The 23,469-nt window shown below is 64.3% G+C and overlaps 2 protein-coding genes across 6 annotated transcripts in view; one reads left to right on the forward strand and one right to left on the reverse strand.

The window, feature by feature from the left end:
• The first annotated feature begins 1,234 nt into the window (after window positions 1-1,234).
• On the forward strand, window positions 1,235-15,443 carry SBK1 (SH3 domain binding kinase 1). Of its 4 annotated transcripts, none has more exons than XM_040574231.1 (4): window positions 1,235-1,852; window positions 12,255-12,457; window positions 12,587-12,789; window positions 13,390-15,443. In XM_040574231.1, the coding sequence occupies exons 1-4, from the start codon at window positions 1,791-1,793 to the stop codon at window positions 14,176-14,178; spliced, it is 1,257 nt and encodes a 418-aa protein (XP_040430165.1). In that variant the 5' UTR covers window positions 1,235-1,790; the 3' UTR covers window positions 14,179-15,443. The 4 variants fall into 4 exon arrangements, with proteins under 4 accessions (XP_040430165.1, XP_040430166.1, XP_040430168.1 ...); XM_040574232.1 differs by lacking the exon at window positions 1,235-1,852 and adding an exon at window positions 6,042-6,205 and having other exon boundaries at window positions 13,390-15,432; XM_040574234.1 differs by lacking the exon at window positions 1,235-1,852 and adding an exon at window positions 6,051-6,205 and having other exon boundaries at window positions 12,260-12,457; window positions 13,390-15,435.
• A 68-nt stretch (window positions 15,444-15,511) lies between these two features.
• DNAAF8 (dynein axonemal assembly factor 8) overlaps window positions 15,512-23,469 on the reverse strand; it is a 104,878-nt gene continuing 96,920 nt past the window's right edge. The window contains exon 32 of one of the 2 annotated variants that reach the window (XM_040574218.1): window positions 15,512-15,775. The gene's annotated coding sequence lies outside the window, so the exon portion shown is untranslated. Of the gene's footprint in view, window positions 15,776-18,531; window positions 23,445-23,469 lie in introns of those variants that run through there. The other variant, XM_040574219.1, reaches the window with a different exon arrangement.

Consider the following 23,469-nt stretch of genomic DNA (forward strand, 5'->3'; position numbering starts at 1 on the left):
AAAGCCCAGACGGGCAATGCAGAGAGACATCCGGATCGGCCCTTCTGCACCTCTCCCTGTCCTCAGCCTCCCGTCTTTTGGGGAGGGGACGTGCAGGGGACAGCACAGCCGGGGCTCCACGTGCTGGGTCCCAGCCAGAGACATCCACGGTGGAGCCTGGATCCAGGCAGAGCAGCGCCCGGCTGCTCCATCCCACATCTCCACGGGGGCTGCGAGGAGCTAATGGTTTTTAATAAAAGAGAGGGGTCCCATCAGCCCAGCACCACGCGGCCCCTCCAGAAGCCATTAGGGGCTCCCCAGGGCTGGACACGCTCTCCTCTTCCCTTCCTTGGGAGAGCGGCCCTTTTTTTTCCACATTTCTCCTCTCCGCTGCTCAGCCCATTAGCCGAGACATTAAATTTTAACATTTTCGTCGCTCTGTGCAGCAAGCTGGTGAGTGGGTGCCTGGGTGGGTGCCAGGGCCCTGGGGGAATGGCAGCGGAGGAGGCACCCGCTGCACCCCGCGGGGTGGAGAGGGGCTCCCGATGCCTGCGGGATGCTGGCGCCTGCACCCAGGCAGGGCTGGGGCACGCCGTGCCCTGCAGGAACTGTCCCTCCATGGTGACAAAGGTGACGGCTGTGAGTTAGGGATGAATCGCCCTCCGGGTTTGGTCCTGGGGAGGTTTGCACCGAGGACGGTCCCCGGCACCGATGCCAGGCGGAACAGGAGCAGCCTGCCCGCAGCACAGCCCTCGGTGGCAGGGCCAGGAGCTTTCTGTCCATGAGACTTTAAAATCCATCGATTTTTGCCATTAGGGTGGGAGTGGCTGGGGCAGATGCGCTGCAACCGGAGCGGCGCACTGAATAATTCACGGCGAGAGATGACGAAGCCGATGGCCAGGCTGGGGAAGCCTCCCCACGTCCTCTCGCAGGGACCTGGCCTCTGCTTTTGCCCCAGGGGGTGGGACATGGGCTGGGACGAGGGCCTGGTGCTCCCGGACACCACCACGGCTGCCCTGCCTCGCACCACCAGCACAGCGCTGAGTTTGCCAGGTCTCAGCCGCGGTGCTGGCAAACCCCACGGCACCAGCACGGAGCCCGGGCAGGGCCGGCGGCGGCGGCAGCCGAGGAGTTAATTCCCAGCCTCGCCGCATGGCTCTGGAGCTATTAATACCCGCACGCTGCCTGAGCTGCCAGAGCGAGCGGCGGCTCTGCCGGTGAGACCGGCCCCGCGGAGCCGCGGCTCGCCGCCGGCACAACTTTCCTCCGCGGGCACGCGGGGCACCTGGCCCGGCCGCCTGCCTGCCACGAGTCCTGCGCCGGGGACGCTGCCGCGGGGACGCGGCGGTGGCGGGGCCACGGGCACCGGGGCTGTGCCCGCCGCCTGGGTGCCACATGGGCGCTGGGTGCCGGAGTGGGGCGGCCGCGTCCTCCGGCCTCTGAAGTGCCGCGAGGGCTCGGCCGGGGCCTCATCCTGCCCTGCCGGACCCCTCGGCCAGGGCGATGCCACCCCAGGTCCCCGCACACAGCCCCTGAGCACCGGTGTGCGATGGGTGCCGGGATGGCATCGGGCACTGCTGGCTCCGGCGCGAGGGTGACGAGGGACACGGCCCGGCCCGGCGCTGCCTCCCCATGCGGTGAGCGGCCGGCCCCAGCGCTCGGCCCAGCGGTGTGAGGGGCTCCCCGACACCATGGCCCTGGCCGGGTGAACGTGAGTCCCCACCGACGGCACAGGTGAGGGCGAGGAAGATGCCAACGCTTCTCCGGCGCTGCCCGGCCTGGATTCCCCCTTGCCCGGGTGCGTTCGCGTGATGGATTCCTTCTGCTTTGTCTGCTTCCAGAAAGAGGAGCTGCAGCCCCTGCACCTGCACAGGTCAGTGCCACGGGGATGCCGCGGGGGGACACGGCACCGAGGCGGGTTGGGGACCGTGGCCAGCGGAAAGCCACCTGCAGAGCCTGTGCCAGAGCCTGCCCTGGTGCAGACACGGCTGGAGGGGTCCGGGGCTCGGCTCTGTGCCATGCCGTGCCAGGAGAGGCTGCGTGCCCAGCACGTGCGCACATCCAGCATGTGCTTCCCTGGCAGCAGCTCTCCAAGATGCTGGAGGTGTGTGTGTGTGTCCCTCCCTGGTGCCGTGCCGTGCCGTGCCGTGCTGTGCCCACGGGAGTGGGACTGCTGGCTGGGGTGCACCTCCTGCCGCATCCCAACGGGTCGCAGCAGCTCTGGAGGAGCCGGAGGCTGTGTCCTGCTGCAGGGGTGCCCCGGCAGCCTGGGGAGCCCTGGGGGCAGCGGGCTGGTGGCTTGGATTTGGGGGTGGCACTGACGTGCTCCCAGGACTCGTCCCCGTGCAGCCGTGTGGCAGCTCCTGCTCGGCCACCTCCAGCTGCGGGACAGCCGGCTGCCCTGCACAGAGGGCATCCCTGCACACAGGGCATCCTGGCACCATCCTGCCTGCACCCTCTCCTCTCAGTGGGGCCGGACCCTGCTCCCAGGGACTGCGGGGGCAGGTGATGGTCCCCGAGGAGGGCCACGAGCGCCAGCTCGCAAAGGCCTCTCTGCAGCAGCACCAGCACTCGGCTCCCTCCCTCCCCGCTGCTTTCTGGCCTCGAAACCTCTCCCACCCGCGTTGCTGAGCGGCAGCCAAGGCAAACGCACGGCGCCTGAATTAGCCGGGCAGCCGGCAGGGACGCGAGGTGTGAACGCCGGCACATGCCGAGCCCAGCTGCTCCTCTGTGGCACCGGGCCACTGCCGGCTGCTGTCCTGTGCCACCGTCCCCGGGGCAAAGCCCCCTCCGTCCACCCCTGGCTGTTCCTCCTGCCGTGGCAGGAGCACCCGCCAGGGTCCGGGTCCGGGTCCCAGGGGCCAGGCAGGGCTGTGAGCCGGGCTGTGGCTTGTCCCCGGTGGGCACGTGGCAGCCTGGGCGCACTGCAAGGTGTCCGTCCTTCCCGCCAGCACGCCGGAAGCTGTAGGATGTATTTTGGTGGGTAAAGCACATTTTGTTGGTTTTTTTTTGGAGCCTCGATCTCCGTGAGTCGTGGTCCAGGGGCTGGGGCGACGCGGTGACGCGGGGCACCGGGGCTGGCGGCGGGGCCCCGCGTTGGTCCCCGAGCACCCCTGGCTCCCGTCCCGCTGCGCCGCCCGCACCCGGAGCCGGGATGGCGCAGGGAGGTGACATCCCCGAGCGGGCTGGGGGACAGGGGACGGGGAGAGGTGCTGGCACCGCCTGCGCCCTGCTCCGCCACCGGGCCACCGGGCCACCGGGCCACCGGGCCACCGGGCCACCCGCACCTGGTGCTGGCGGCTGCTGCCGGTCCCCTCGCCCTCGCTAGATGGTGCCAGCAGAACGGGCTGCGAGCGGAGGCGGCGGGAGCGCCGTGCCGGGCCGTGCCGGGCCGGGCTGTCCCCATGCCCCCATCTCGCTCCCGCTGCTGGCTTTGAACTGGCCCTGGATGTGAACGGGATGGGAAACGCTGCAGACGCTGCCTGCGGCTCTGCACCCAGACCAGGGGGAGCAGCACGGTGCCGTGACCCCCTTGCACCCCCAAAGAAACCCCTTCTGCTTCGTTTCAGAAGAAACACCCCCAAAAGAAAGCCGTTATATTTCTTCTCAAACCAGTAACTCAACAGCCATCATTACGCTCCAGAGTTAACGCTACTCCCGAGCTGCCTGCAAGCGGCCCCTGCGGCCTCGGGCACCCAGCCTGTGCCGAGGGAGGCAGCAGGCAGGAGGCTGGGCCCCCTGCCCGGCCGGCTTGGGGCCTCCCCTGCTCCCCTGTCCCCCAGGAGCAGGGGACGGAGCCTGGGGGGCCTGCGGGAGGGGAGGCAGCGCTCTGACGGCCGCCGGCAGCCGCTCGGCCCTTCCCCACCAGAGCCGCAGCCTGCGCCCTGCGGTGCCCTGCGGTGCCCTGGGCTGCGTCTCCTCCCTGACCTTGGGAGCAGCAGCCAGGAATCTGGTCTGGGCACAGGGGAGCATCGCACGGAGGGATCACCGGCTCCCACCGGCTCCGCTTCCCCTTGGGACCCCCCTGGCCCCCCGTGGGTCGTGTACCCCCGGGTGGGCGAGCAGCAGCGGCCACACGCTATGACGATGACCCGCGGGCAGCGAAGGTCGCCGAGCGAGAGGCGGAGCGAAGGCTTGGCAGCTCCCACCAGGGCAGAGCAGGTCTGGGAGCTCGATGGGGGAAAAAAATCTCCAAAAGCAGCCGGGAGGGGAGGCACCTCCCTGGGGGCCGAGCGCATCCCCGGCTGCTCCCGCTGCGGCTCCCGGCGTGCTCCGCTCCTGCGCGGCTGCCTCCCTCCCTGCCTTCCTCCCTGCCTCCCTCCTTCCCTCCCGCCTGCTCCTTCCCAGCATCCCCGCCATCAGCTCCAGGCAGGTTTCAGCTCTGGCACCAAGGTGTGACAGCGGCTCCGTGACAGCGGCTCCGTGCCCGCCGGCCGCGGCCACCAGCTCTGCCCTCCGGCAGCACCGCTCGCGGCGGCGGCGCCTTCGTTTTTGGCTGAGCTGCTCACGGCTCGCGGCACCGAGAGGTGGCGAGGGGATGAGCGACCTCGCTGAGTTTGGAGGGGACCGGGCTTTTAGAAACATCTCAGGCTTTCTGCTTCTGCAATACTTCTCTCTTGGCTTGCAGGGGGGAGATGCTCAAAACCCAGCCTTTCTCAAGCAGTGGGGTGCGTTCACAGCTGCTTACCCCAAATTTGGGGACGTGTCCCCGAGCTGGTCCGCCGCTCTGTGGCACGCACACAGCTGCGATCCGAACTGCAGCTCCAGCAGGGACCTGCGTGTCCCCAGCTCGTCCTTGGCTCTCCGAACCCTCGTGGTGCTCGTGGCGATGTGGGAAGCCATTCCTGGGGAGCCGCAATTCGCCTTTTGCCTTTTCTGGGTCATTTCCCCGCTGCCCGCTCTGCCCGCGTGCATCCCCCGGCACAAGCTGGGACGTCCCCCCCGGAGCCGCTGGCGGAAATCCCGGGGGCACTCGGGGCTTTGGCACGGTCTGGGACTGTGCTGGGTGACAAACGTGTTGGATCCGGCTCCTTCCATCTCGCTGATCATAATTAGTTATTAATATTCTTTAAATGCTTTGAAGACCGTGAGCTTTATGCAAACAGTAGCCGGTGTTACTGTTATTGCTGTTATTATTCGATCTGTGCGTGACCGCCGGCCCGCCACGTGCTGGGGCGCGGTCTGCAGCTGCACACCCAGCGTCCGATGGGCAGGGGCCACCCAGCCCCACGGAGCCCCACGGAGCCCCACGGAGCCTCACGGAACGGGCACTTTCCCCGCAGCTCACTGCAGGACACGCCGTGCGCTCACCCAAACCCGCTGTGCCCAAAGGGGCTGCAAACAGCAGCACCCGCAGCGCTCCCCGTCCCCGGGTGCCGGTCCCCCGATGTCACCTGGGGCGGGCGACGTGTCCTGGGTCCCCGGCCACTGTCCCCACGCAGGTTCCCCTGGCACTGCTCTCCGGCACCGCTCCCCGTGTCTGACCTAGAAACAGCCCGCGGCTATAAATAGGGACAGGCGCAGGGATCCGAGGTGCAGCTCCGAACCCGGGGAGCGGCTGCAGCTGGGGTGGCACCGGGAGGGGACGCGGGGGACAGCCCCGGGGGGCAGCTGGGTGCGGAGGGCGGGAGGCCACGGCGCTTTGGGCGAGCGCGGGTCCCGTTCGCGCAGTGGCACCGGCGAGGCCCCTTCCACCCAGCGTGGGGTCCCCGTCCTGCCACCCGTCCCCGAGGTCCCCGAGGTCCCCGAGGTCCCCGAGGTCCCCGCCGTGCCGCCCCATCTCCCGCAGCGTTGCCCATTCCGGGCGTTTTCTCCCCCAAAACGCTTCTCCCACCCTCAGCACCCAGCCCGGGGGCACCGGACCGATGCGGGCTCACCCACGCCGGGATCCCCAGCCCGGTGCCCGGCGGCGACGGGACACGGCCGGGGGATTTTTGGGGGGGGGGGGGGGACCGGGACACGCGTGGGCGGGGGGCGCGCCCCCACTCGTGCCGCGCTCCCCGCGTGGATCGCGGAGGCGGGGCCGGGGGCGGGGCGGCGGCGGCGCTGCCCTGCCGGGGGGGGCTCCGGCGATAGAGCGGGGGGTGGGGGGGGGCGCCGCTCCCGGCTCCGGTTCCGCTCCCGCTCCCGCCGGCAGCGGCGGGATGAGCCCGGCGGCGCGGCCCCGCGCGGGGGGCTGACGGCGGAGGCTGCGTGTGCCGCCGAGGACGGCGGGGTTCGGGCCCCGGTAAGGCTCCGCGCTGGCCCCGGTGCGGTTCGGGGCCGGCCCCGGTGCGGCGGAGGGGAAGGGAGGAGCGGCGGTGCTCGCCTTTGTGCGGGCGGCGGAGCGGCCCTTTTGTCTGCACGGCGATGTGGAGGGGAAGGGGAAGGGGAAAGGGGGGGGGGGGGGGGGGTGTTGGGGAAGCGCCATTTCGAGAGGATCCCGATAAAAGGGATAATTATGAAAAAAAAAATATATCAAAAGAAACCCGCGGGCCAGGCGCTGCCCCCCGCTCCCCCCCGGCTGCGTGTGTGTGTTTGGGGGGGTCGGGGACAGCCCCCCCGCTCCCAGCCCGTGCCGAGGGTCGCACCCCACAGCCCCGCACCGGCCCCCCCCCCCCCCCCCCGGAGCCCCCCGGTCCCCGCCCGGTCCCCGCCGCCACCTGCGCCGCAGCCCCCGCCCGGTGCGGCCCCAGCCCTGCGGCTGCCGGGGCCGGAGACGGAAGCGGCGTGAGCCCGACTTGAGCGGAGTTTTGTGGCCGAGAGGGGCTGGGGAGGCGTGGGGAGGGCGAGGGGGGACTGGGGGGGTCGGGGGGGCTCCGTCCTCGCCGCCCAGCGACACGCGGGGACAGCTCGAGGACACGAGGGGCGATTCGGGAGGCTGGGGGCGATGCGGCGGCGCCGTGCTGAGAGCGGGGCTGGGGGAGCGGCTGGGGGCAGCGACCCCACAGCGGAGCGGGGACGGCGGTGAGCAGTGGGCAAGGGCTCCGGGGGCAGCCCCGAGCCCCCACAGCATCGCCCTGGCAGCGGTGGGCGAGGGGAGCGCGCCCCACCGCCACCCACCCTGGGGCCGGCGAGCGTTGGGTGCCCGGTGCCGGGTGCCAGGAGGCGAAGCCTCGACCGGCGGTGCCGAGCCCGCCAACCGGCAGCATCCCGGCTCGCTGCGGCTCCAACGGCCTCGCTCTGCCCTTCCCCGAAGGGCTGGGCCATTTCGGGGCGCAGCCGAGGGGTTTGGTGACCCCACCTCGGCGAGGACTTGTCCCTAGCGGTGGCACCCGGGGCGCTGGGGTGACTGGGCCACGGGCGGCACCGGCCTGTGAGGGTCCAGCATGGGGACGCAGCCCCTCCGTGGGGACGCAGCCCCCCTGGAGCGGCCGTGGCGCTGGTTTTGGCACCGAGGTGGCAGGGACACTGCCCCTGAGGGCGGGAAGGGACGAGGCCGTGGCCGGCCCAGCCCCGCGGGGACCAGGCAGGTGCCGCTCGCGGCGTTTGTCTTTGCAGATCCCGAAGGCGCGGTGCTGCCGGCACTGGTGGAAGAGTTTTGGGAGGGAGATGCTGACAGGCTGATGAAACCAATCAAACAATGAAGTAATCATAAATCCCCGGTGCCAGCGGCAAGTCTGGGAGAAGGCGGGAGGAGCCGGAGGCAGAAGGAGCTGAGGTCCTAACAAAGCAATCCCCTTCAGCAGGAAAAATCCTGGGAAGCCAGCGCGCTGAAAGGCAGCCAAGGTCCTGTCGTCGGGCCGCGCTGTACGGAAGCGGTGCTGTGTCAAGTGCTGAGCTGGGTGACAAGGGCAGGGAAAAATCCTCCCGGAAGCTCCAGGAGAGCAGCGTGGGGGGCACCGAGGCTCCCCGGTGCGCTGCCGGTCCCTCGGGAGGGCTGCAGGCGCTGTCGGACAGAGCGGGGCTGTTGGCGATGTGCTCTCCCCAAAATTTCTCGAGGCCGCCTGTGCAACCTGAGTCACTGGGACCAAGGGCTGAAGGAGCTCATTGTGGTCTGGGGTGGGAGATGGCTCCCGCTGCAGGGGTGCTGCCGATGGGCAAAGCGGGGCCTGCCCCTGCCCCACAGCTGAGACGTCTCCACCGGGAGGAGGAAGGCAGCTCCTGCGTGCCGTGATCGTGCACGCTGCGGGGTGCTCATCGGCTCTGCCAAAGCCGATCCCTGTTTCAGGGCTGCTGCCGGGCACTCTGCCCCGGCCTGGGAATGGAGGTGTGAGGAAATCCGGCCAGCTGGGGACACGGTGCCATCGTGCAGAGAAGTGTCACGGACCCAGGAACTTGGGATGTCACTGTTGCTTTGGTGGAGATCAGGGCAATGTGGCACTGGCTGAGACTTATGGCATGTGGCGCTTGAGCACCTCCCGGTGCTTTCCAAAGCGCTTCAGGTCACCGCTGCGAGGGGTCAGGTCTCGTTCCGTGAGAAACGAGAGGACAAGGAGCTGTTGTCCCGTCCATTGCCCTCTGGGTGCTGGTTGCGCCTCCCGGGTTGCGGGATGCTGGGCAGCTCCCAAAATGCTGCAGCTTTGGGCAGCCCCATTGTGGGTCCTGGCGAAGACGCCCTCTCCCCGTGCGCACTTATGGCCGTGGCATCACTTGTGCGTGTGCTGGTGTTGGGCGGCCACGCCCAGCTGCTGCCTGCTGCCTTTTGGGCCAGCTTTTGGGGTTTCAGAAACCCCAAAACGGCAGCGATTCCCCCTGTTCCCTGCGCAGGAACAAGGAGGGACCGGAGCGGGGTCACTAGCTGGGACATGGATGTTTTCATGGCCTTCTGGCTGCACCCAGGTGGGTCTTGCCCTGCAACACCACTGACCCTGGCAAAAACACCCTGAGCTCTGCACAATGCCCTCCCCTGCACAATGCCCTCCCGCGGAGACGTCGGCCTCGTTAGGCAAAGGTGCCCTTGCCGGTGTCCCCGGATGCCGGTGTCCTGACGCCCATGGGAAACACAGCTAATAACGCTGCTCTGCCTGGCGCCGGTCCCCACGGCCCCGACGAGCCGCGAGGAGCTGACATGTTCCCATAATGGGGTCAGATGAGAACGGAGCCGAGAGGCGGCGGAGGCTGGAAATGGAGCGGCACGCCGAGAGCCTGCGGCTTGGCCCTGGCTGCAGCCGGCCGCGGCGTGGGCATTGCCAGGGCGGTGCGGGACGTGGGGACGTCGGTAGGTGGGACGGCCCTGGTGGGGCTGCGCCGGGCACAGGTGAGCTCTGCTGTCCCCTTGCTCCTCGCTGCCGGTAGGGCCGCGGTTTTCTCAGCTTGCCCTCGATGCCTGAGGCTGAGCTGCAGGGCGAGCATCCAGATGTGCTGTGCGAATCGTCCCCGAGTGTCCTGCAGCGACTCCTCCAGCAAAGTCACGGTGCAGCACGCGGTGGGTCAGCTGCCAGCTCATCCCGTAGCATCCTTCCCCCCAAAATGGGCCCAGGAAGGGCTCCTGGTGCTTAAACGGGTGCAGAGCAGCGTGCAGAGCTCCTCGCAGGATGCGGGCCAGGAGGGGAGACCTCATCCCGCCCCGGGGCTGTGTCAGAGCCCTGGTCCCCCCATCCCCACACCTGGATGGGGAGCGAGGGCCGGTGCCTGCTTGGTGCCAGGGGGACCCCGCTCACCGTGGGAGCAGAACCGGGACACCCGGGGCCAATCCTGGCCCCTGGCGCATTGTGTGGCCGCGGGAAGTCGCTTCCTTGCTTTGTGCCTCAGTTTCCTCCAGCTGGGACGCGGGGATGCCTGCCTGCTGCCAGGCGCTTTGCATTCCTTACTAAAAGGGAAATGTGTGTCCTGCAGAGCCCCGAGCCCTGCTCCGTGGGCTTCTTCCCAAACCCCCAGCACCAAACCCTGCTCCTCTGTTTAAAGCCGGGCTGGTTTTCTGACCTGTCCCTCTCCGATGTGGCCGGAGGGCTTTTTTTTATCCCTTCCTCTCTCCATTTCCAAGCAGCCACCGCTCCGGCAGCCGCCTCTCCCTGCTCCTGCTCCTCTCAATGAGCTCTTAATGAGTTGCCAATTACTTATTGGCAGAGCCGATGCGCCCAGGGCTCGGCACACGGCCGAGTGGCTCGTGCAGCCTCACGCCTGCAGCGGGTGGCACCGGGGACCCGGCGGGCGATGGGGACCGGGTGCGGGTGCTGGGGACCGTGGAGCAGGGGAGGCTCAGGGAGAGGAGAGGAGAGGAGAGGAGAGGAGAGGAGAGGAGAGGAGAGGAGAGGAGAGGAGAGGAGAGGAGAGGAGAGGAGAGGAGAGGAGAGGAGAGGAGAGGAGAGACAGCTGCCGCCGGGAGACGAGCGCCTGCCTATAAATACATGCCATGGAGCGAGGAAGCGGTGGGTGGATTATCCTCCTCGCTCAATGAGATAAATGGTTCTCAAGCTTAAACACAGAACAATTTTAGTCTGAATAGTAGGAGAAACGGTTCAGGACACGCAGATGACGGCGCAAGCTGCCTGCGGCGGGCAGTGGGGACTGGTGGCACCCGGCGGTGGCTTTGCTGCCCCTTGGGTGTCACCCCTGGTCTCGTGCCGTGGTGGTGTCTGCTCGGGCACGGCAGGATGCCGGCGTTCCCCCCGCGGGGCAGAGCTCCTTCCCCAGCAGCACCCCAAAATTCAGCCCAGGGACGGGTGACCCACGGTCCTCGTGACTGCGCAGAGCCAGATGGAAGCGTCCTCGTCCCTGTCCTCGCTGCTGCCTTTGCTGTTTACATAGAAACCAGCATGTTTTCAAAGCATTTCAATTTTTAATGAAAACTTCTGCGTTTCCTTTTTTTTTTTTTTTTTTTCCCCGGGCGTGTTGGTGTTTCGGCCGCCGCCGCTGCTGGATTTTCCCGGGAATGGCAGTGGCTCTGTGTTCCCTTCCAACCTGCCGGCACTTCGGGGAGGACAGCGGCCGAGCTGGGAGCGTTGCAAGCAGCAGCCCCATCCCCAGGGACACCCCTTCCTCAGGGACGCGTCCCTCCCTGGGGACACCCGTTTCTGAGGGCCACGTCTCTGTTGCAGGTCAGGAGGGAGCTTTCTGCAGCACAGCCTCAAAAACCCATCAGGCAGGAGGGGACCGAAACCCAGATTAAGGAAAAGCAAGCAGTCCTTGACTTGGAGAGCTGCTCAGCAATAGGCAGTCCTTCATCTCCTATCCCACAGGCTTTTTTTTTTTTTAAATAAAAAAAAACTTTGCTGACTTGAATAATTGTATTTCAACACAGGTTAATTAACAGACATTGACAAGCAGGACTGTAAATTCAAGCGCAGACATAATTCTTCTTGTAGAATATTGCGAGCTGTTTTTAGTCCTGCTGCATCCATTTAGCTTCTGCACTAACCCACCTCCACCTCCAGCAACCAGACACTGAGATGGTGCTCCTCTTCCACAAGGCCAATAAAGCACTATGGAGATGAGCTGCTTTGGAGATCTTATGAGTCAAGCCGTTACATTTTTGGAACATCATGATGTTTAAGTTCCTTTTCTATTTTTTGCCCAACTTCCCAGGAAAGAAAAAAAAGAAAAACTGGGATGAGAGGCAGCACGGCCATAGTTTAAAGAAACAAGAGCGAGTTTGGAGATCGGGTTCAGCCTCGGCGGACAAGCTGGTCCCCGTGCATCGGGCAGGGCTGGGCCAGGACCGTCCCCGTGCGTCTCCGCTCCCCTCTCCCTACCCAGGTTTGCTCCTTGATGCCCTTCATCCACCTCCACTCCGTCAGCTCCGTTGCTCCCCCACAGCCTCTGTGGGGCCATGGCACAAGGCTCAGCCCCGGTCCTGGGACCCAGGGATGCCGCTTGTCCCGGAGGCGCTAGAATTAATTTTGAGTGTTATTTTTTTTTTTTTTTTTTTTTTTTGCCGCATTAAAAATCTAAATATATACCCGCGCCTGCTCAGCTGCTATCCCATGATTTTTGTCAATCTGCTACAAAACAAAACGCAGCCAGCTCCATCCGCCGAGGTCCCCTCTCTGCGACTGTCCCGGGGTGCCCAGCGTCCGCGGGCTGGGGCGAGCCGGCAGCCGGGCGCTGTCGCTGCGCTCCCCCAGGGCCGGTCGGGGAGCGGCGCCGGGTTTGTGATTTTGGGGATGAAGGAGGGCAGCGCTCGCTGAAGATGCTCAGAGGGTGGTTTGGCTGCAGCCTGGTGGTGAGTGGGAGCTCAGCTCCTGTTGCGCCGTGTGGAGGCTCTGATGGTTGTGGGTGCTTTTTGGGGTCCTGGGGCAGCCCCAGGTGTGCTGGGCTCTCGAGGGATGCTCTGCGTGGGCAGAGCGGGGTTAGGGGACAGGGCTGGCTCCCACCGTCCTCGCGGGCCAAAGCCGTGACATGCCTCTGCCTTGCAGCACAGCCATGAGTGCCGGGTCGATTGAGCAGGAGCCGTCGCGCAAGCTGGCCTGCTGCGGGGTGCCGCTCATCACCGAAGACATGCAGTCCCTGGCCATCCGCACCCTCTCGGGCACCGACATCAACAAGCACTACGACCTCATCCGCGAGCTCGGCAAGGGCACCTACGGCAAGGTGGACCTGGTGTCCCACAAAAGCACAGGTGAGGGGAGCGGGGCGGGCAGCGAGCACGGGGAAGCACCCATGCGCGGCTGAGCTCGGGAGCGCGGTACCTGGGCATGCACCCATGATGGCCATGCCCCGCGCTCAGCCAGCCCTCTGCCCGTCGCAGGCACCAAGATGGCCCTGAAGTTTGTCAACAAGAGCAAGACGAAGCTGAAGAACTTCCTGCGGGAGTTCAGCATCACCAACACGCTCTCCTCCAGCCCCTTCATCATCAAGGTCTTTGACGTGGTCTTCGAGACTGAGGACTGCTACGTCTTTGCTCAGGAGTACGCCCCGGGCGGGGACCTCTTCGACATCATCCCCCCGCAGGTGGGAGCCATAGAGGGGTGCTGGAGTGGGGGACGCGAGGGCTCGGTGTCCCCAGGATGCTGGGCAAAGCCACCAACCCGACTCACACTTTGCTAGGGTGCAAGGTGGGGCTCCCGGTGCCTGTGGAGCTGTTTGGCGCCCCACATGTGGGGACCAGGCATCTCCACCTGGGGCAGTCCCGCTGGCAGCAGAGTGCCAACACCTAAGTAGTGCAGCACCTAAAAGCAGGGGCCCATCGCCCATCCCCTGGGTGTCCTGGGACTCATAACCTTTCCCCTGGGTGTCCTGGGACCCATTGCCAGACTCATCACCCATACCCTGGGTGGCCTGGGTCCCATAAATGGTGGCCTGGGGCCCCCACTGGCTTGGTCCTGCTTTGGGCATCCCTCCTTCCCTGGAGCAGAAGGGGCAGGGAAAGAGGAGGAAGGGTGGAGAAAGGGAAGCAAAAAGTGGAGAAGCCCTGCGGAGCGAGATGGGAGACACCGAGAGTACCCCGAGTAAAACCCTGGTTGCAGAGCAAACGGAGCAGCAGCTGGCACCAGGGGGTCTACGGTCGGGCTGGATGGGGTGGCAGGGGGTGACCATGTCCCACACCCGCAGGTGGGGCTCCCCGAGGACATGGTGAAGCGCTGCGTGCAGCAGCTGGGCCTGGCGCTGGACTACATGCACAGCAAGAGCCTGGTGCACCGGGACATCAAGCCGGAGAATGTGCTGCTCTTTGACCGCGACTGCCGCCGCGTCAAACTGGCCGACTTCGGCATGACCCGCAAGGTGGGCTGCCGGGTCAAGCGCATCAGCGGCACCATCCCCTACACGGCGCCCGAGGTGTGCCAAGCTGGCCGGGCCGAGGGCTTCGCCGTGGACACCAGCATCGACGTCTGGGCCTTCGGGGTGCTCATCTTCTGCGTCCTCACCGGCAACTTCCCCTGGGAGGCGGCGGCTGCCTCCGACACCTTCTTCGAGGAGTTTGTGCGGTGGCAGAAGGGGCGGCTGGCGGGGCTGCCCTCGCAGTGGCGGCGCTTCACGGACAGCGCGCTGCGCATGTTCCAGCGCCTGCTGGCCCTCGACCCGGAGAAGCGCTGCCCCGTCAAGGAGGTCTTCTACTTCATCAAGTACGACCTGATGGCCGAGGTGCGCCGCCGGCCCTCCTACCGCTCCCGCAAGCACGCCGGGGACAAGCTGCCGGCCGGGGCGCACCGCCACGAGGCGGCCGGCTCCTGCACGCCCGCGCCGCTCAAGAGGACCATCCTGACCGACGGCAGCGGGCCCCGGCTCGCCGGCCCCGAGCCGAGCGTGGCCTCGCCTGGGCCGGCCAGCAGGACAGACGGACGGCAGGACAAAGGCAAAGGGCAGATGGTCCTGGCCACAGCAATAGAGATCTGCGTCTGAGGGCGCCGGGGCGGCGCGCGGCTCCTTTCCCAGCGGCTCCAGCCCGGGGACAGGACGGGCAAGGGGCTGCTGGCGGTGGCGGCAGCAGGACCGGGAGCCGTTCCTCCCGAAGCAAAAAAACAAAAATGAAACCAACAACAAAAAGAAAAAAACAAGAGGAAAAGGACAAAACTGGTTGCGCTCGGTAGCGCCGAGGATGCTGGCCCCGCTGTCCCACCCAGGTGGCAGGAGCTGGGGAGGACGCCGGTGCCACCGTCCCCTGCCCAGCAGCTGCGCTGCCCCCTCCAGGACCCCCCCTGCAGTGGCATGGGGAGGGGTCCCCCAATAATAATAATAATAATAACGAGACGGGGGGCTGCGCTGGGACCCCCACCATGCCCGGCCCCAGGAAGGCCAATGACCCCACGCCATGGAAGAGGCCTTTGGGGTGGCGAGCTGACACCTCCCACCGGTCCCTGCCCCGCCGGGGGGACCGGGAGGCGGCGAGGAGGCCGGTGATGGAGGAGGCCCCCCCCCGGCTGGCTCCATGCCGCAGGAGGTGCTGCGCACCCGCCGCCGTGCGCCGGCAGCCATTGATGTAGCAAGTGTCACTGTGTGTCACCCTGTACTCCCTGCCCCGGCGTGGGGTGGCGATGGCCGGAGGGACCGGTCCCCTCCCTGCTGGGGCTGGGGAGCTGCGGCTGGGGGGGTGTGTGGGGTGGGGGGGGGTGGACAAAGGGCCAGGATCCGTGATGCTCTGTGGGGCTTTGCAGCCTTTTCCTACCCAGGGACTAGGAATGCGGTGGCACATCTCCGGGGCTGGCCTGGTGGCTCCTGCATGGCCAGGAGGGAGCTGAGGGGGGGGGGCAGCAGACACACACCTTCGAGCCACCTCCCCAGGGTCCTGCATAGGGTCCCCGTCACCCCTCCTTGCTGCCACCCTGTCCCCAGCACAGCGGGGTCTGCCCGCAGTGAGGCAGGGCGGTGGCAGGAGCCACGGTGGCCCCTTCACGCCGAGGACACGGGGGCAGATGATCCCCGCCCCCGTCCCCACTGCCCCCCCCCCCCCCCCCCAGCAGGGCTTCGCTGGTGCTGCTGCAGGACCCATGGGCACGGGGGGGGGGGGAGGGGGGCACCCTGAGGGGCCCCCAGCACCCCCATCCCCTCTGGACCCCGAACTACCGCACAAAGGGCTATCACGCTACCCCGAAGCAGCAGCAGTTTACACAGCAGCCGCCAGGCAGGCGGGGGTCCCACCACGTTCCCCCTGTGCCCCCGCCGCAGCCTGCCATCGGTGCCGCTGCCCCCGTCCCCCCCGCCCTGCCCGCCCGCAGGGGCCCAGGTCCGGTTTTAGAAGTAGCATCGCACAGATTTAGAGATGTTAGGCGCGGTTTTTTTCTCCTTTTTGCCTTAGGTCCCTCGATGTCCTCGATCTTTCGTGCAATAATGTAGGTAAGGAACCCAGGGCTCCCCGGGGCGTCCCTCGCGGGGCGGGCACCGGGTCGCCACCTCGGTCGGTTTGTCAGGTTTTTAATTTCGACTTCCCTCGGCTGTCGGGTTTTGGACCTTCTTCCCGTAGGAGAGGCTGTAGTGTCACAGACGTTACCTCAGTTTGTCACTGTTGAAAAGGAAAAAAAAAAAAAGCAACTAAAAACATAAAAAACGACTAAATATATAGTTATAAAAGCAAAAAAAAAAACAAAAAAACAACAACATTCTGAATGGCGGTGAAGACTTTCTTTTTTTTTTTTTTTTAAATAAAGCCGAAGTGATGGCAGGGACAGCGTGGTCCCCCTGGGGGTGGGGCTGGGAGCAGGGACGGGGGCAGCTGCCGAGCGGGCACGGCCGCCTCGCAGCCAAACGTATTCCAGCCACGTCGGCAGGCTAATTTCAATTTCCTGGTAATTATGCAAATGAATGTGGATTTAATTAAGGGCAGATTTCATTAAAGTCTTCTTGGGGAAATGAGAACAGGGTGGGGGAGAGCGAGGAGGAGGAGGTGGCAGGGAAGGGGAGACGAAGGCAGCGCCCTCCCGAAAGGTGAACGGCCATGGGGACACTGGGGGGACGCGCGGGCACCCGGCCCCTCGGGAGCAGGGCTGGCACCTGGAGGGGCCGGGGCGCAGGGGACAGGCTGGTGGCACAGCGCCCGCGCTGGGGACACGGGGAGCAGGCGGCGAGCCCTGCACATCTGCTGGCTCCGGCGGTGAAGGCTTTCATCTCCTGCTTCCAGCCTGCTTCGCATCAGGGCAGGGAAAGCATTTCTTGGACACGTGATTTGTTCTTTTTTTTTTTTTTTCCTCCAGCTAAAAATATAGATTTGGCCACACCGAAAGGTCTAGGAAATCAATGTCTTTGTCGCCAGGCTGTGGCTGAAAGGACCCTCCCCTCCCTATCACAGACAGAAAAGGCAAAGCTGCGGTTTGATGTCCCCGCAGTGGCCCGCTCGGGTTCCGTTGGGCTGAGCCGTTTGGTTAATGCCAAGCCAGGCGGATAATTTTAGCCCGGTGCTGTGAGGATGGGGGCTGTGGGTGGCCGGGCGCTGCCACAGCCCCTCGGGTCTGCTCCTGGCCTCTCGGAGCAACCCCTGGGTGGAACGGGGCCGGGGGAAGCCCCCCCCCCCCACTCCTGGTGCCAAAGCTCCCCGAGGCTGCCGGCCTGGGGCAGTCCCCAGGTGATGGACGAGAAAAATACGGGCGGGTTCATAGCGAGCCTGCTGCCAGCAGCAGGGCCACACGGACCTGGCCCTGCCACACCAGCACCTTGCAGCCTTTTGGAGGCTCCTGCCCCAGGCACCCAGCGAAGGCTGCCCTCCTCTCACCTCATCCATTCCTGGAACCTAATTTGGCCAGTTTTTGCGTGGGGATACGAAGTGAGCCGCTGCAGGCCCACCTGAAATACTGGAGGTTGCGAGTAAAAATAACTGTGAATGATCTGCTCATTTGGAGCACAACTGATCAACGCCAAGTCGGCGTGAGGCTCTGCAGCAAGCCAAAAAAAAAAGAAAAAAAAAAAAACAAACCAAAAAAAACAGAACCCCAAACAAGCCCTTTAAAAGGAAATATTTTGCTACCACGCCGCCACCTCAGCTCCCGGCTGATTCACGCGGACGCTGCTCGGGGGCTGCCGTTGCGCAGGATCCGTCCCCACCACTGCAGCACCACCGGGGACGGGGCACCGCGAGCCCGGGGAGGCGCTGCTGGAGCCGTTCGGAGACGTCGGGGAGACGCGAGGCCGGTGTGGCGAGCTTATTCGTTAACCGCGCTCCTCATGGCTGATAGGTTCCAAAAATAGTGTCGGCACTGAGCCGAGGAGCTGGGTGCTGGGAGGAAACGTGACTCACGATGGTGTGGATTTGAGCCCCCCACCACGGGTTATTGATGAGTCCCCGGTGCGTGGTGGCTCCGGTGCCCCTGCCCCGGCGCTGCGGGACATCTTGGAGCCATGCTGCCTGTCCTGCTCCGCGCTGCTCAGCGCTTCCAGCCGTCAGGAGGTGATGGGCGAATGTCACCCAAAGCCTGATGGCTGCAGAGGGCCCTGGCGGGGACAAGCTGCCTGAGCCAAGCAAGGAAACCTGTCCCGAGGTGGGCAAAAATCCAGCCCCTGCCACGTGGGATGTTTGGGGTGTTCCAGGAGGGCCACAGCTCATGGCAGGTGGGGAGAGGTGACCCCATGTGACACATGGAGTCACATTGGGACAAAGGAAAAGGGAGGGGAGAGCTGCATCCCCAACCCATCCCGTCCCGTCCCATCCCCACCTCATCCCCATTCCCGTCCCCACCCCCGTCCCCATCCCATCCCATCCCATCCCGTCCCGTCCCGTCCCGTCCCCAGTGGTAGCAGCCCCCCAGGCATCCCCAAACTGCCAGGCTCTGACCGCGTTCCCTCCAGCCTCAGTCTGTGGGGAGGATTTTGGCGCGGGACAGAGGAGGGCAGGAGGCTGTTGGCATCTCTGACGGGGTTACATCGACACAGGTTTTAACATTTTTCCACTAAAAGGTACAAAGGCCAGCATTTTTGGACTGAAAAACGGGTGGTTTGTCAGCTTTGGGGACGGGGGAGCTGGCCAGGATTTTGGGGTGCAATGACGAGGCCCAGGGACGAGGGAGCACCCCCGGCACCGCACCCTCCCCTGCCTGAACGCCTCGCTCCAGGCTCCGCAGGCCTCCCGCGTTGCCATGGCGACTGCTGCAGCCCGGCCTCGGCGGGAGATGGGGCGAGGCCGGGAGATGGGGCGAGGATGGCAGATGCAGGGGATGGCAGATGCAGGCACGGGGCTGTTGGTGGGCTCTGTCCCGCAGACATGGGTCTTGGGGCAGGAGGAGGCAGCGGGGGGCTGCCGCTGCCCCCGGCCGCCCAGAGCCCCGTGGGCGGCTCTCACCTTGGCGGCCACGGCACGGCATCGAAGTGCTCGGCACGGCCACGACCCGAGTGAAACCCTCGCTGGCGTCGGCGGCGCCGGGCTGGGAGAAGCTAAGCCCCACGCCTCAGCTGCTGCGGCACCTCCAGAAAGGTCGCGTTCGAAGAGCGTTAATAGGAGATTAATGGGGGCTTTAATAAACAGTGAATCGATGGCTAGCGGAGTCCGGCTCTAAGCCCTCTGTAACATCCCGGGGGTTTAAAGGCACCCCGAACACGTCTGCAACATGCGTAAGATGGCTGTTGGCTGTCTTGTAGCCCTGAAGGTACCGCACGGGAAGGAAACGTCAGGATTAAAGGCTGCAGGTGAGACACGAGGGCGGCTGCGCCCCCGCAGAAGGCAGCGGTAGCTGAGCGGCCGGGAGCTCCCCAGTGGCCTCACGCTGTGCTTCACAGGGGACGAGGGCTCCCAGGGGAGGAGGGCTCCGGGCTCCAGCCTGCATCGGCTGCATGCAGGCCCCTTGGGGCCACAGGAGGATCACGACTGGCAGCGATGGAAACTTGCTGATCTCGCTAGAGGCAAGAGCCCGCCATCCCCCGGGGTCTCAGTCTCAGGAGGCTCCCGCTGGAACAAGGCCGACGTCAGGCACACCGTTGGGGTGCAGAACCCCCGGACCCGCCCGCTGCCCGCAGAGCAGCCGGCACAGCCCCAGAGCAGGGACAAGCCGGCCGCCCTCCGGCACAAGGGCAACCGGCGGTGCCGTTGGCTCGCGGCCACGCCAGCGCCAGGCTCCTGCGTGACCCAGTTCCAGCAGTTGAAAGAGCCTGGAGCTGGTATTTCTGCCCGAGCCATCCGCCGCTTCAAACACTTTAATTACCCACATCTGAGTCATCCCCGGCCCTGCTTTATCAAAGCTTGCAGCCTTGCAGACAAATCGCCCTTTGTGCTCCTCCAGCCCCTTGGCCACGGGGAATTGCCAAGTGCCAATTAATCAGCAGCTCCCGCTGCAACAGGCCCCGGGCAGAGGAGATCAAGAGGGGACACTGCCTGCCCGGTGTGGCGGTGCTGGTCCCATCCCGGGATGGGGACGGGGACAAACACGCTCCCCACAGCACAGCCCGAGCAGGACACGCTGCCGCTGTCACACCACGCACGCAGGGACCAGCCCAGGCCTCCCCTCGCTGCAGAGCCAAGTAGGGCAGGGCAGGGGGTCTGCAGCCGCAGGAGCCCACGGGTTGACCCACGGGCTCTGCCTGCCTCCCCGTTCTGCCCCGTAAATCCCATGGCGGTGATTCACCGGGGGAGGCTTAAACCTCCAGTTCACCCCAGCACCCGGCCCCAAGGCCGTGGGGGGAGCAGGGCTGTGGCTGTGCCGCCCCCAGCGCCGCACAGGTCCCCCCCCGTCTTTCTTCTGCTGCCCGCAGGAGCAGCCGCAGCAGAAGGGAGGATGCAGGCAGCAAGCGAAGGCAGTGTCATGCCCAGCACGCCCCCGGGGCCACATCTGCTGATAATGGAATGTGAAGCCAGTAGCAAGGGCAACCTAAAATAGCAAGATGCTGCTGCAAGCAGCAGAGCCCTGGCACGGCCGCGCAGCAGCCCCCAGCCCACCTCCGGAGCTGGTTGTGGGCCTCCGGAGCTGAGACCGGTGCCCAATTGCTCAGCTGTGCTGATGCCACCCATGGGGAGGGCAGCAAGTCCCCGCACGCTGTCTGAGCAGTGATGGGAGACCTGCCGGGTGCTCTGCAGGGCTCACGTGCACAGGGCTGGAGCAGAAACTATTTGGGTGAATAAAAGTAAATGTTAAATAAAAGGAAGTCATTCTGGCCCAAACCGAATCCACACGTTTGTTTTAAGGGGTTGCCTCAGTTCCAGGTGTCACATGTTTTCAATCCTGCTTTGTTCAGCTGAAGTAGGATGGAGAGGGGACACCCAAGTGAAATGTCTGCAACCTTTATTCTGAGGTTATTCATTTTAATTTGGGTTCTCCCTTGTCATTTTACTTTGGGGGGCAGAAGAATCAGTCTGGTCACTTTGCAAAGCCCCTGAGCAGCTGCCAAACCTGCACATGGTGGCTGAGAAGAGGTCAGCGTGGAGACATGGCCGCCTCGGCTCGGGGCTGAGGGGGACGCCACAAGCTAGAAACCCGTGACACGAGCGCGGCTCTCTGCTGCCTGCGCCCACCCTGGCGGACACACGCCCAGCACCTCCGCTCCCCTCAGCATGCCGACTTGCTCTGTGCTGCAGCAAAGGGCTCCCACGAGAGCTCCCGAGCCCTCGGCGTGCAGCTCGCTGTTGTTCGCGGGTGCGCGCACCCACTGCGCAGCCCCGTCCCTTTGCCGGTATCCCCAAAAGCCACCGTCACAAACCGAGCTCAGTCTGGGGACATCGGCTTCTCGGGACGAATAAGCACGACAGAAGGAGACAGCGCGCAGGCACCCGATGGTGCTGGGGGGTGTGGAGCTGCTCCATACCCCGAGGCAGCCGCGTATCGCGGGGAGGTGACGACAGGGATGGGGCACGCTGGGGAAACGGGAGATGGGCACAGGGCGCTGCGTTCCCGTCTTCCTCATCGCAGGCCCCTAAGGAGTTAACACCAACTGCCACCTACTGTATTTTCTCTCTCCTCCATTGAGGCAGCTCTGACACTGGCAGCAGAACAATGCTAAATTCTGATTAGCTCTGGTTTTCCAGCAAGAGGGGAGGCACGAGAGGGTGGGGAATTAATACTATTCTGCATAATTTTTAATCTAAATTCCATTTCTTTTCTTTTCTTTCTCTAGGAAGCAAACAATCTAGGGGGTTTTGTACTCAATTTCTTGCTTTCATAATCTAAATGAATTGTTTGCAAGTAGGAGCCAGCTGCAAAGCTGGCAATCTCAGATCAAATCTGCCTTTCTCCTAGTTCTAGCAGTCATTAATTTGCTCCTCAGTGCTGATTAGTTAATCCTGGCTGCCTTGTGGCAGTTTGCAGGAAAACACCGGGCGAGCTGCGGCTCCGTTTGCCGGAGCTGATGGCAGGACGACGGGATTGATTCCTGCAGGGCCCACGGTGCTCCGGGCTGTCAGCTCTCCGGAGAGGAGTGGGGAGCTCTGGGAGGAAAGGCTGGTGAGGTTATTTATGGAATCCTGGCATTTTGGAAATATCAGAGGATGATGCTTTCCCCTGCTCTGTGCAGGGCGTGCTAGTTTGTTACACCGAGACTAATTAGCTGGGCTTTAAAATTGGGATTGAAGACAGGGCTGCAGCGTCTCTCAAAAATCCCCAGGTGCTGCCCCATTTCTGCGATGTGGCTGGTGTGTCTGGGGGACGCGGCAGTGCCATGGGTGGGAAACTGAGGCACTGTCCTGGGGTGTCTGCAAGATGGGGGCTCACAAAGAGCAAGCCACCATGGTGGGGCGCTCTGGAAGGGGGTGAGGTACTGGGTGATTGTTGTGCCAGGCCCTGGTTTATTACATGGCCTAATGCTGTTGCAGTCCCATGTGCTGGTGTGACAGCCGACTGGGCCAGGGGTGTCTCCAGACGGGACATGGCCTCCCTGGGCTGACTGCTGCTGGTCACAGGAGCATCACCTCCTGACGTGTGAGTCCCCCAGGGTCAGGGAAAGGGGCTGTGCAGCTCCCCGTGATCCCATTTCTCACAGTTTTTTTTCAGATCGAATTCCCCAAGTGCTGGGGGTGGATCCTTTTAATTTTCATTTGTTTCAAGGCTGTACGTGGCTAATAAGCACGACAGAAGTGCGCCTGGAGTGCAGGAAAATGGCCTACTTAGCTGCAGGAGCAGAGCAGGCTTTTTGGTCACGCTGAGCCCCGGGGGCTCAGGGCACGTGATTTCTTGAGCTTCTCTTCAGCAATCACGCAGTGCCGCCACAAAGCCCGAGCAGTCTCTGTCCAGGCGGAACGGCGCTGGGGAGCAGAGGCTTGCAGGGTACGCACAGTCCTGACACCAACTGCTGCGTGAGGTCCGGGTAGGCAACCTGTCCTTGCCTCCCCGCCTCCAGCACAATCTCTTATCGCTGTGTAAACGTAGCTTAGAGAAGGGGAAGGGCTGGGGCAGGGATATCACCAGCCTGGGGAAGCAGAGCATGCAGCGCCAGACCTCAAACTACTTTTAAACTTACTGGACACTTCCAGCCTGGTTTGGAAGGGGACAGAGATCTCAGAGGTGTTCTGTCTCACAATCTGTGTGAGTGATGGCTGGGAGGAGGACTTGCACCAGGCTCTTGTGGAGGGAAAGGCTCTGCGTGGGACGGGCTCACCCTGCCATCAGCAGCCAGAGGTGGCTGGCCAGCCAGCTGCACGCCACGCTGCATTAACACCACCTGGAGGTGACACAGGGACTGTTGGTGCCACGACTGCGACGTCTGCACGAGATGCACGTGCATTTGTTAAGTCTGCCTCAATGGGGCAGATGGGAACAAGAGGCCTGCTGGGCTGAGAAGTCTTCCCCAAAGGAGCTGAATTTGCCCAGAAGGTCCCCAGAAGACTGACAGTCTTCGCGTTAAAGCCGGCCACCTTGCCAGAGAGCTCAGCGAAAGGACTCGGCAGAGGAGGCGTAGCACTAGACCAGCGTTTGCTGGGGCGCGAGAAACATGGGGCAGGGCTGAGCACCCACGGGTGGGCAATGAGCTGGGGCTGGGCAGAGATGGCTGGTAACAAGGCTGCCAGAGCAGAGAGAGCTTTTTATTTAATGGCTCTACCTGGTGTACTCAGCTCTCCAGGGATCCAACCTTCCCTCCACCTATTTCCACGTTACTTACTGTGGTTTTATCTTTGGTTCAAAGACCACAGTAGCAGCAGAACATGGAGTCTTGTCTCTTGGGCCTGAGGAAGATGGGAGTCCCCAGGTGCCTGAGAGAGAGCCAGCAGCGAACCTCTGCCTCTGTGCTTGCCTCCTGATCTTTTTCCCAGCCAGATGAACACTCCGAACCTTGCTCCACAAATGCAAGCAGATT

The sequence above is a fragment of the Cygnus olor genome, chromosome 15, assembly GCF_009769625.2.
Source record: "Cygnus olor isolate bCygOlo1 chromosome 15, bCygOlo1.pri.v2, whole genome shotgun sequence".
In the NCBI taxonomy this organism is placed as follows: domain Eukaryota; kingdom Metazoa; phylum Chordata; class Aves; order Anseriformes; family Anatidae; genus Cygnus; species Cygnus olor.